At 44.8% G+C, this 12934-nt stretch overlaps 1 protein-coding gene across 1 annotated transcript; it reads right to left on the reverse strand.

Annotated features, from left to right (window-relative positions):
• Positions 1–772: 772 nt before the first annotated feature.
• On the reverse strand, positions 773–11842 carry SBSPON (somatomedin B and thrombospondin type 1 domain containing). Its single transcript, XM_075494809.1, has 5 exons — positions 11577–11842; positions 3296–3490; positions 2617–2707; positions 1604–1780; positions 773–908 (listed from the first exon to the last, which is right to left on the reverse strand). The coding sequence occupies exons 1-5, from the start codon at positions 11791–11793 to the stop codon at positions 791–793; spliced, it is 798 nt and encodes a 265-aa protein (XP_075350924.1). The 5' UTR covers positions 11794–11842; the 3' UTR covers positions 773–790.
• Between the last annotated feature and the right edge of the window lie 1092 nt (positions 11843–12934).

The following is a 12934-nucleotide window of genomic DNA, read 5'->3' on the forward strand; positions in this document are numbered from 1 at the left end:
ACAATAATTCAAGGCAAGTAATAGGTAACAAAACAAGGATTTGAGCTACCTGCATAGGAGTCTTGCGAGTGCTCTAATATTGCAGGTTTCTATGTTAATCATTGTACATAAGCAGTTTTAACTAATAATAAGTAATTTTTTTTAATGTTAGCCAAGGCTTTAGTCATGAAGTCTTGTTTAGGTCCGTCTGCCATAAAGTTCACACTGTCTATTAGTGACATGAAGTGCTGAGCAAGACTACTTCCTTAACAATGCTAACTAGTCATACATCTTTATGAAGGTGGCTGAACATGAAAACTGCAATGTAGAGGAATTATCCACTTGTATTATAAACAACTGTCTAGCTGATATTGGGAAGTAACAAAGGATCTAAACTGAAATCTGGTTTTAGCTCTCAAACTTTCATTTTTATTCACCCTTGCTATTTAATGACAACAGTAACTATTCTCAGACTTGAGAATGTTTGGCTGGCTCACTACTGAGTAGGAGCAGTGCCTGTAGACAGGACTGTGGCCAGTAAAGAACAAGAACTTTAGGAAAAGCAGCTACTACGGTTAGAAACTTTCACTCTTTAATTACAAAAGAGAAACATGGAAACATGCTTCTAGTGTTCTAATACAAAGATCAGTCTTAGCAGAGAGAGTTTCCCAAAATGCTTCTTCCAGAGTTCTGACTCCTTTAAACTTTGTTTAGGCTCCAGAAAATGTACCAGAAAGATGTAGGTTTCTTGGTATTGGTGTTAATTTTCTTAATCTTTTTGTTGTTGCTGTTTTAAAGGTCATTTAAACTTCTATGTAAAAATAAAGCTATGCACAAGGGGACATGAACAGTGCTCCAGTTGCCGAATCTTCTTCCAGGTTCCTTGGCACTGAGAGTTGCCAACTGCTTCCCAGTGTAAGATTTTACCTCTGAAATGTGACAATAAATGATGAATTAAAAGACTGAAAACTGTATATTTCTTGTTACTAGGTTGTGTTGTGTAACATCTCAGAAGATTAGATTTGCTTAATAAATGTAAGAGTTTAATTAGCTCATCTAGCTCTTAAAATGCTTTCTGGAGCAGGCACTATATTCCTAAGTATAGTATACAGGATGGTGGATTGAGTAGCTGGTCGTACAGGTATTAAGTAGTATGCATATTAATAAATGTAGAGATCAAATAAAAATCTGTTCTGAATATTAAATGTCTACTTTCAAAATGACTGTTTGAGAAACCAGCTGTATACGTTTGAGAGGAGTACTGATCCACCACTGTTAAACCTGAAATCAGATTTCAATTACTGCATGGAATACCGTTAAGTAGAAGTGCCCATAGCTGTAAAAAGATCTCTTGCAGTACAGAAGTTGCATCATCCCTTCACAATAGTAAATAAAGCATTCAAAACACTGAACTTTTATATTGAAATTATTTCCCAATTTTATCTAGGTTTTAAAAGCAATTTCTGTGAGAACTGAAAGGGTAAATTTTTTGAGCACTACAAGTGATATGAGTTGTTTCATTTTTTAGGTATAATAAATGCAGCTTTTAATGAGACCTTGAGAAGTCTTAACTTCTGTACTTGGTTTGCTACAGAAGAGACAGCAGAAAAATGGCTTTCTTTACCCATCTGCATTATGGCCATCACCAGAACAACGATGCGTGTCAGTATTCATAGCTGGAGGCTGGCAAGCTACACACACAGTATGTCCTTCTCGTAGGTACTGCATCCATCGAGCGTACGGCCGATTCTCCAAAGCACAGTGGTGTGAAAGTGATTCTGTTTTAAATTCCACACAATATCTGCTCAGAAGGAAAAGTACTAAATTAGTTATGATAGACAAAGCACAGGCTAGGTGTACACTTTAAATGTACTTACATATACGGGTGGTATTTGTGAAGTGCAACTTAGACATCATCATTGCTAACAACTCTGTTTCTGACCCTAACCTAATTAATGGATTCTTAAAAACATTACGCAACTAGTTCTCATTCCATGCCCCAGTCCAGTGCTTTATGTATAATCTCACTTTCTGGTTGTGTTCTGTATTCTTAAATAATGTTGAAAAACAGGTCTCAGTAACCCGTATTTTTTCTTCTATGCTGCTAAAAAAGAAAATGGAAAAGAGGTTTTAAGAATACCGAATAGGTTATTGTTCTGGGGAAAGCAGCATAGGGCAAAGTATTATGAGCATCACAGACCCAGTAATAGCCCAATTTAAACTTCATAACCATCTCTACTGGTAACCAAACAAAACTTTCTACTGCTTGAGTCAATTTATTTAAAAAAAAGGTCTCCTGAGACCGATCACATTCACCCCATTTTGTTTGTTCGGAGGCCTATGTCTAATTTCTCAGACTTACACTTATGGATACATTCAGCTTTGGTTTAGCATTATTTACGGTTTGCTTTCAAAAGCAGCTATCCTCAGATTTGCCATGACCCCAGTGTCTAATTCAGGACAATTAGCAAGTAATAAAAAACAACATCTAGAACATGTAAATGAACTGCAGGAGAGGAAAAACAGTACAAGGTATAGCTTATTGTTTAATTATTGCAAATTTAATTACATTTTTCTCTGTAGCCAGCTATTTTCTATTGAACAAGAAGACCCACGTGCATATGCTAAATAGATTACCCAGCTTCTTCTTTGTCTGAAGGCCAGAGAGCAGATGCTGCTCGTCGCTTTCTTTCTTTACCGTATTCAGAGGTAGTTATGAAAGCAGGGACTGAGGAAGAAAACAGTTACGGTAAGGCAGCAAGACACAGTTGAGTCATATTTCAATTACTGTAACAGTGGGTGAATGAATCAGGAGCTTGTGGATGGTGATGCTGACTGACTATTGAAAAAGTGATAAACTGTTGGCAACATCAGGCCTCAACCCCATTCCCTACAGCTAAGCTCTCTCCTTATTCAGAAGAAATATATCTAGAATTGCATGCCATCTAGTCTGTGAGGAATTGGGATGTGCTGGAATCCTACAAGGAGCTCTGTTTCCTGTTTCGTACTGAATTTGTGTTCTAACTTTGCACAGAGATAATTTGATACTTACTGAGGGGCTTAAATCAAGAAACTGAAGGAATGCATGCAGCTTAGTTGTTTACTCAATAGAAATTAAGAAAAGCCTAAGTAGGAAAAAGATAAAAGAATATAATGAAGAGCAATATGACAGTAGAAAGTAAGGGTTTAAATTGTATTTTTAACCAGCTAGCTGCAGGTAGATACTTTTTTTTCTGTTGACATCAGTAAAATTTATGAAGCACAATGGGCACAAAATGTATGGGCACAATGTACAGATAAATCAAAGAGAGAATACCGTGTTCATGGCCGCAGTCCTCTCCCTGGTAAGTCAGGTATTCCAGGCAGCCAGCCTTCTCCTCTAGAGCAGGACAAGGTTCCCCACCATTTTTAGGTTCCTGTTGCACATAGCGCCTGCGTATCCGCAGATCGGGCTGACATTGTTCTGCACAGCCACTCCAATGACTCCACTCCCCCACAACACATGGAAGAGCTGCAAAGCAGTATTAAAACATTACTAGTAGTCAAGACTTCTGCTTTATCCTAATTGCTCTCAAAAGCTTGAGTAATAAGACTGTGTCGGGTTTTTTTCTTTCTTACATACTTTTATTTATAGGTTTTAAATGCTCTTCTAGGAGTTTGCATCTTCAAATTTAACATTCAAACCTGCCTGCAGTGCTTGGCTCCCTATTCCATCCCTTGTCCAGAAAGAAACGGCTCCTCACGGAAACCTTTCACTACAGCTGTGGGGTTCTTCTGTACCCTCTTCTGAAGCATACGGCATTAGCCCCAAAGGAGACCAGCTCATGGATTATCTAGACCAGTCAGTGTCTGACCTACCTTGGCAGTTCCTACACCTTTGTTTAAAGGCTGGAATATAAAGTAGCAGAATTCAGGAAGCCTTGCAGCCCTCTTGATTCCGCTCAGACTGATTTCTAACCCCTTTTCCTCAACACTGAAATAAGTTCCACTGCCAGAGCTTTGTTGCCCTGTTTTAACACAGGGTGTCCTGCTCCACCATCCTTGCTGCAAAGACAATTTTTTGTGATAATTTTGGTTTTGTTTAGTCTGAGAACAATGCAGGGGCGTGTGTAGAGTTGTGTTTCTGTCTGTATAGGTACTCATATAGATAGAGCTTTACAACAATGCAGATATTTAAATGTACTAAATAAAATGTGTACAAATGTGATTTTTAAGGCCTTCTTTTGCTCATTCCCAACTATAGAATAGTCCATTGGATATTTGAATTTTAGTTCTCAGGGATCACAAACTTCCTCTGATCTTGACCAAAACATTAGGGGGAAAGTGCCATTATTTTGAAAGCGAACTTTGAATCATGAGAAACTGCATTTCCCGCAGGCAGAGCATCAATAGTACAGGTACCATACACTTGTACCTTTGGTCTCTCCTAACCCAGCCTATTACTCAGAGGTACAAAGAACTTGTCTCCTCATCTGTTAAATTCACATATATTAGGTGAGCTCACTGAAGGTCTCAGATGAAGAAAGAAAGAAAAATGCTTTGGTTTGTATTCTGTGGTGTTTTTCTGGCAACTGTTGAAACCTTTAGCCCAGTTTATGGCCTTTGACACCTTTTTTATTAACACACAGGTTCTTTTGAAAAAACTAAATCATCGTATTATGTAAAGAATGAGCCCTTATTTCATGTTTGTCACTTTTGGTAACCTTTCCGGGAGAGATGTAAATGATAGACTAAGCATCTCTTAGTTTTGGTATTGTCTTGAAACTCAGAAATGCTCAGATCTGTCATATCTGTTATCCACTAGCCATTTCCTTCCTTATTTTATTCTCTGCAGTGCATCTAATAATGATGGCGTTCTCCTTGTAGTTCTAATTTATATTAAGCAATGATACGCATTTTTCCGCTCTATAACTCTCCCTTCTCTTGCATTTCTCGTTAATAGTCTGGCAAAAAAGTAGCTCTGTCAACCTTGCTAATGCAAACATGGACAATATGCCAGATATCCAGGTGGATACAAATAATCTGCTCTGGAAAAAAAGGTTTTGCAGCCTGATTCCCAGAATACAGAAACAGGAGATGCGCACATTATTCATGAGCAAGAAGCTACATAACACACAAGTCTTCACTTTATTTGTCAATTAACATAGTACACAACAGTAAAAAAAACCACAGACATTTCACGTGTTTCCATGAAACTGAACTTTCCTTAGCCTCATCTCCAGGAACGCCAAGCCCCAGGTTTTGAAAACTGTGTGGCCTAACAATTTCACTTTTAGCAGTCAAAATGAATGCTACAACTCTTCAAAACTGTACTGCTGTACTGAGTACTGACCACTGAGGGGCTGGATGAGGATGATCTCTGCGTGCTTACTGATGGAACAAACACAACCCCTCCAATGGAACTTCAGGTCTACACAGCCTCGGCAGGCAGAGCAGTGAAAGAAGAGGTAAGAAAAATGTCTCGCACACAGGCATCCATCAAGAGGAAGAACCCTCTGAGGATAAGCAGTCATTTCCCTACATAAGTAGTCCTCAACCTGTGGCCTACAAGAACATTTAATCTGACCAGTGGTCCATTCCCAGCAGCCTCTTTTCCTGGAGGCCACCTGGTAGGTACTCCAGGTTGGGCAGCCGCATTCCTCCGGGCCGCTTCCCCTCTCGCCAGTGTGTGTGTCCAGAGTGTCCTGGTTTTGGCTGGGATAGGGTTAATTTTCTTCCTAGTAGCTGGTATAGTGCTGTGTTTTGGATTTTAGTATGAGAATAATGTTGGTAACACGCTGATGTTTTGGCTGTTGCTAAGCGGTGTTTACACTGGTCAAGGACTTTTCAGCTTCCCATGCTCTGCCAGGTGCACAAGAAGCTGGGAGGGGGCACAGCCAGGACAGCTGATCCAAACTGGCCCAAGGGCTATTCCATACCATATGATGTCACGCTCAGTATAGAAACTGGGGGAGTTGGCCGGGGGGCAGCGATCGCTGCTCGGGGACTGGCTGGGCATCGGTCAGCGGGTGGCGAGCGGTTGTATCACTTTTTTTCCCTGGGTTTTGTTCCTCTCTCGCTCTCTTGTTGTTTTCCTTCCCATTACAATTTATTATTATTATTATTTTGTTCCAATTATTAAACTGTTCTTATCTCAACCCCCGAGTTTTCTTACTTTTGCTCTTCTGATTCTCTCCCCCATCCCACCGGGGGGGAGGGCGAGCGAGCGGCTGCGTGGTACTTAATTGCCGGCTGGGGCTAAACCACACCACAGAGGGAATGTCCTCTGCCTGGGCACCAGTAGCAGTACCAGGTCTCCCGTGCATGCACGGTATGCTGCTGAGCGAGCAGGGAACGGCCGTGTCTGCCACTTTCCTTAACCATGACATGAGACAAGCAGTCAACACTGCAGCACTGTGTACTACTAGTCCATGCTGCTTTCCCTAATATCATTAGCTGCTTTTTGTCCTCTGATGGGATTGCTTTTTCAATAAAGTTGTAATTAATGTCATGTAATTGAAATACTAGCACATAGTGTCTTATAAAAACCTAAAGGTGCCTATGTTTAATATTAGAGTTTCTTACTGATATGGAAATTCCCCAATTCTTCAAAGACTAGTTTTCATTGCACATTGCAAATAGGCTTAAAATGATTTTCCATGTAGCATGAATCACATTTTACTTTGCTTTTCTACTCCTTTATATAAAGGCAGGTCTTCAACATGATACTTAGAGAATGGTACAAAATATATGTTATAATCAATGGTTGGGCTATCTTAAATTGGTTCTGAATTGTTTTGGGTCATGCCTCTCATTATCTAGTTAAATGAAGCTTTTTCCTTTCCCATGTATGCTGTTTCCCATTAGCTTGTAAGGGAACATATCACATGTTTTCAATCTTTTTTTTTTCCTGTATTTCCTGAATACAGTTTAAATCCCCAAGAAGCTTTACAGCTTAAGCACTAGTTACGTACTTGTATCAGTGTTGCAGGAAAGAGATGGGACCAAACTAGTCTTTCAGGAAAATAATTTATGCCCTCTGGGATTCTGCCAGTACAAGACATTGGGAAGAAAGAGTAAAATGTGATAACCCCTTCAGTGTTTGTGATTCTTTTCATAACACACGTGAATTGCTGGATTTGCTCTGTCACTGTATCTCTAATTTCTTGGAGCACTACAGACATCATAAAGCAGACAAAACCCCTGGCAGAGGCTACCCAGCAGGTGTCCCTACCGCACTGTTACAATTCCCCTCCTTTCCTCTCACTGCGCACCTGTTCTGACCAAACTTGCCCACTTTTGAGTGGCCTGACAGCGCGAGGCATAAAACTGGCTGAGGGTGCTGCATCCCACGCCCAAAGGAACTCCACTGAAACAGAACCACAGAGCAGCCCTGGGCATTGGGCCACCAGTTGTCCATCCTGCTTAGCCATTAGCATTCTCTGGCATTTTCTTCCACTTACTGATAAACACCTTCCCAGACAGCTCCTGGGTATGACTTGTAGAACAGCACTGGAAAATAACATGGAAAAAGCATATGGCTCCCTTGGCCACATGCAGATACCTGACGCTGCACCACCAGGCACTGCCCTCGGACACATCTAGGTACCCCAAGGCACATGACACAGTCTCTGTGGCTGTGAAGGCACCACTCTTAGCATGTTGCAAGCACTTTGAACTAGAGAAAAAGAAAACCAGTGATAGTAAAAATGTCTTAGACCCCACGATGGGATAGCCAGGACAAGTGCTAAATGTAGTATGGACCTCACAGACTTCGCCACCTGGCCGCAGGGCCAGAAAACAGTCCTTGGCCCCACTTTATTTAATAGTACAAGCATAGACTTCAATCCCTGATCCCACTCCTACCTAGAGTACCCAAAGGACAGTAAGCGTCATCTAGCCCGGTTTCCTTATCTGCTGACTCTCTTCCAAGTTGGCTGTATGAATGACCTGCAGAAGTAAGAATTTGCACGTAATTTTATTCTTGATATGCAGGTAGCATCAGGTCTAACATCACATTTTCCATGCAGAAAGCTCCCAAAGGGACTGAGTAGCTGCATAACAAATAAGCAATGACTTCACGTCTTACTGGAATTTACCCAGCTGACAGTTAAATACTGGTCATCTGCAAAAATACATGGCAATCTTATGGTCATCGAGATTTAGAACAAGAAGTATGAATTGCCTTAGTCATGTGGAATAATAAGAATATTGGGTTGCTAGAATGGAATTTAGCCAGTGGAATAATAATGTTGCTCTTGCAGTCAGTACCCAGCAACTATTAAGGGGTAGTACATCAGTTTTGTGCCTCATTGGAAAGAGGTCAAATTCCCCAGCGTGACAGAGAATGGGTCCCAGAACTGACGTAAAAGGAATGGCACCATCTCTTGAAATACAAAAAGAAGTATCAGGGACCCGTAGCTACATCGTTATGGTCTCTGTCTATGTTACTACTGGTCCAGCTTAGTTAACACAATGATGGTAGATGATGGTTCATTGAAACAATGAGAAGGATGCAAGTCAAAGGAACCTGAAGGATAGGATTTGTGCTCAGGTACCTACCAAAATGTGGAAGCTAACGAGACACTTGAAGTTCAAAAAAACACAGAAAAATTACATTGCTGTCCTATGAAACACAGCTTGAGTGGTCAGGACTTTTTTTTTTTTTTCCCATTTACAGCACTCTGAATCATAGATTTTTTTTTTCTGAGTCGCACTCTATTTAATTTTTTCCCATCTCTGGAAAAAAGAGGATTACAGTATCTTCACTGAATCACTGCACAACATATGTTGTAATGTATAAGGATCTGCAGATTTTCTGAGTAACCACTTCCATTCAATAGACGAGGTCATTTCTTTTTCAGGCTTTCTCATTGTACAGTAGTTCCTATTTAAAATGCTCTCTATGTACAAAAATATTCTTTCTTCATTGTTAGAACTATAAGGAAATGTATTTAAAAACCATTAGACTTAGGTTCAGCAGCTCATGGACTTCTGCTGAGCCATCTATTTATAAAGTACCAGACCTACTATGATTTTTAGGCACGACAGAATTTAACCATGGTGTTGGCAGCTTTAGGACGCCCCTCCTTTCAGTGGTTTCTGTTATTTTGGAGCATTGTTTTTGTATTATTCCTAACACATTTCTTGATTACCTATACTTGAGGCACTTTACACTTTCCCCAAATACTTCGTCCTGTTAAATATTTGCAAAAGGATGAAATGTCATTTCAGCCAGTGCTGAAATTACAAGTGGCAAACAGGCTGACAAAGAAGCTGTAGCACAAGAACCATTGGTCACCTTTCTTCACATTTCTGTTTTAAATTTTGAAACTCTACATTCAAAACAGTATTTCAGAGTGAATTATGCCAATAAACACCCTTGTTGTCATTAAACACATGGACAGAATTCAGAAACACTCAATGGTGAGACCTCAACATCCCAACAGGAATAAAAATGACTTTAAAATTTCAGCCATACTTGTCTTAAGTTGATACAAACTCCCACTGGAACTATTTGGAATTTCTGTTTATACAAAACATAACTTACTGGCTGCTTGCAATAGAAAGTATATACGATCATTTGCCTTCAAAAGAATGACTTCTTGTGATCAGTTTTGTAGTTCTGGGATGTATGAGTTACGGGACCAGGACCACCTCGCCAGGCTGCCAAAGTCCTGTCCTCCCATGCTACACCCCTGCAAAACGTCCTGCTGCCTTGGCTTGCACTAGCATTGGTGCTCACACAGCTGGGCAGCGAGGCAGTGCAGGGAGTCAAACCAGGCAGAAACGGGCAATACAGAAAACAGAAATAGGATTTAGCTCCCTGAGCTGGGCCACCAGAAACTGTCAAATTCCAGCTCTGGTGCAGGAGGGGGAGAGAGAGACAGAGACTTCAGTGAGACTCCATCTTCCTGCCTGGATCTAGAGCACCCGCTGTCCATGCAGGGTACAGGACAGAGACAGCACAAACATATCATGCCCTTCGAGGCAACCACCACTGAGCTTGAGACAAAAAATACCGTCTCGATAACAATAAAGCATCATCAGGTGCCAGAAGTCATGGTAAGAAAAGTCTCTAAACTAGAACTTTTCAAGCACCAGTTTGAGCTTCTTTTTGAAGAGCACAGACATTTTTATCGGATTACAGCTCTGTTGTAATGCTAACACTACACACCTTTATTAGCTCTGTCCTGTTGCACTTGAATATCAAAAATCATTTGATTTACTGAAAAGACGCAATATGCTGTGACTATATGACAAGCAAGCATCTTGTCAGTTCTCCACCTACTGATTTTCCTGACCGAGAGATAAATATATAAAAAACCGCTAATTTTAAAGATGCTACCTTCTGTTAGACTTCATGGTGCACATTTTTTTTCCCTTCTGTTATTCTGGAGAGATTATTCAGCAGTCAGAGACCTGACCATGTTTCCTCTGGAGGCCTGGGGTGAGAGTTCTGCTCTGCCAAGTCTTTCTGTGCAGCTTTATATCACCTAGGACGGGTCTACACTGTCCGACAGTCGTAATCCCCTTTCCCAAACCAGGCAGGCACAAGCCAACTTGGGTCCCAAAGCTATGGCTATGTGGCTATGTCAGCATGGCGCTGAGCCTGCTAAATACACCCTAATTAGCAGGGCTGTGCAGTGGAGACTCATGACTTTTTGGCTGTAGGCTGGTGTGCGTCCAGCCAGCTGGGAAGAGATGTTAGGCTGTCTGAGTACTAGTGCTGCACCTGTAAAGCGAGGGCAGTGTCCTGCATCGCAGACAGAGGGAGGGACGACAAATTGTGAAGACCGCAAAGGGTAGGAATATCATGGAAAGACGGGATGTAAATGCCTATAAGGCTGCTGGGTCCAGTTTGGTAGAACTGGGCCACTTTCCCCTCCTTGCCACTGCTCCCCTGGGAGCCAGGTCTTCCCCCGCAGCCTGGCAGAGGACCCTCTCACTCATTCCCCTACACTCATTTTGAAGTCCTTGTCCTCATGGTGGATCCTTGCTGATTCCTGCCCCTAGAAATGAGGACAAAACCTCACCCTGGGGATTTCCCCAATTATTTCATTGATATTTGTTTGGCAAGACACGAGGAATCAGCTCAGAGACACAGACGGTGCTAAATTAATCTCCCTGTTGTCTCTGTAATCCTACATCCCCACTGTAATCGATGTGTATTTGGGATGAGCATGAGTGAAAAGTAAGTAACACCACATTTCAGAGGGAACGTAACTTCAGACAGGCAAACCCCAGGCACTGTACTACAGCTGATCCCGAAACCTAGCAAATGTCTAGTGTCGGAAAAGTCTCTCTTCCCACTCCTGTGCCTGCTGCTAGCCTCACACAGCCCCAGCCTGGTCCCGGCTCATGCCCCTGCCCCGAGGCTCGTCATATATTTGGCCTTGCTGAGACTCTCACCGCACACCCCATCTCCAACTTCCAGCCCACAAAGCACCGGCAGGCAACCAGCCGACCCCACCTGGAGAGAGGGACGGGGGTGCCCGGGGGGGTCCCCGCTCAGCCCCCACTCACGCCCCTCTCGGAGGGCTCGCTCCGGGCAGCGGACCAGCCCGAACCCCCAGGGCCGGGGGGGACGGGCCGGGGCGGGGGGCGGACGCACCTACCCGGGCACGCCTGGCCGTGGTCGTGGCAGCAGTCCCCGGCTCGCCGGCATTCTCCGTCGCAGTAGCAGGTCCCGTAGCCTCCTCCCTCCCTCCATCCCTCGCCGACACAGGCGGCGTCCCGGCCCTCGCAGCACTTTCCCGAGCAGCTCCCCCCGGCCCCGCTCCCGGCCCACAGCAGCCCCAGCCACAGCGCTCCCGACAGCGCCGCGCCGCCCATCACCGTGCCGCCCCGACGTGAGGATCCCACCACCGCTACGCGCTCCGGCCGCCGCCGGCACCCGGCGGAGCGGGGCGGGCTCGGCGGGCAGGGAGCGGGGGCGGGGGGGCGGCGGCCGGCGCGGTCCTGCCCGGCCCTGCCCGGCCCTCCCTGCCCCGGCCGGAGGCAGGGGCAGGGAGGGCCGGGCAGGGCCGGGCAGGACCGCGCCGGCAGCCCCCGCTCCCCGCCCCGAGGGGCCCCGGGCAGCGGTAAAGTGGGGGGACCGGGAGGTGAGGAGGGCGTGCGTGCCCCCGGGGGTGTCCTGCAAGGCTTTGTGTTCATGGGGATGTTCCTTCACCACGGGATCACCCACTCAGTGATGTCCCACACGGTGATGTCCTGTACAGGGATGTCCTGCCAGGTACACATCCCGTGTGTCCTGGCATGTCCCACGCAGCCATGTAGCATCCCATGATGTCCCACACAGCAGTGACCCACACAACCATGTCCCGCACGGCCGAAGCCCACACAGTAGTGTCTCACACTGCAGGGACCCACACAGTGGTGACCCACGATGTCACCCACAGCGGTGTCTCCCACAGCGATGGCCCTCACAGCAGCATCCCACATGGTGATGACCTTCACAGGAATGTCCCACACAGCAGTGTCCCACGATGTCGCCCACAGCAGTGTCTCCCACAGCGACGTCCCTCCCAGCAGCATCCCACATGGTGATGACCCTCACAGCAACGTCCCACACAGCAGTGTCCCACACAGTGGTGACCCACGATGTCCCCCACAGCGCTGTCTCCCACAGTGATGGCCCTCACAGCAGCATCCCACATGGTGATGACCCTCACAGCAACGTCCCACACAGCAGTGTCCCATGCAGTGGTGACCCACGATGTCCCCCACAGTGGTGTCTCCCACAGTGATGGCCCTCCCAGCAACATCCCACATGGTGATGACCCTCACAGGAATGTCCCACACAGCAGCGTCCCACAATGTCCCCCACAGCAATGTCTCCCACAGTGATGGCCCTCCCAGCAACATCCCACATGGTGATGACCCTCACAGCAACGTCCCACACAGCAGTGTCCCACACAGTGGTGACCCACGATGTCCCCCACAGCAGTGTCTCCCACAGCGATGGCCCTCCCAG

Source organism: Mycteria americana, chromosome 2, assembly GCF_035582795.1.
Source record: "Mycteria americana isolate JAX WOST 10 ecotype Jacksonville Zoo and Gardens chromosome 2, USCA_MyAme_1.0, whole genome shotgun sequence".
Lineage (NCBI taxonomy): Eukaryota > Metazoa > Chordata > Aves > Ciconiiformes > Ciconiidae > Mycteria > Mycteria americana.

Bases quoted from the DNA above. Each gene is read 5' to 3' on its own strand.
- SBSPON (XM_075494809.1), bottom strand. From the start codon at position 11,793: ATGGGCGGCGCGGCGCTGTCGGGAGCGCTGTGGCTGGGGCTGCTGTGG. The intron at 1,781-2,616 runs GTAATCTATTTA...CCTTCTGAGCAG, and splicing joins TCAGACAAAGAAGAAGCTGG to ATATTGTGTGGAATTTAAAA. The intron at 909-1,603 runs GTAAAGAAAGCC...GTCACATTTCAG, and splicing joins GATGGCCATAATGCAGATGG to AGGTAAAATCTTACACTGGG.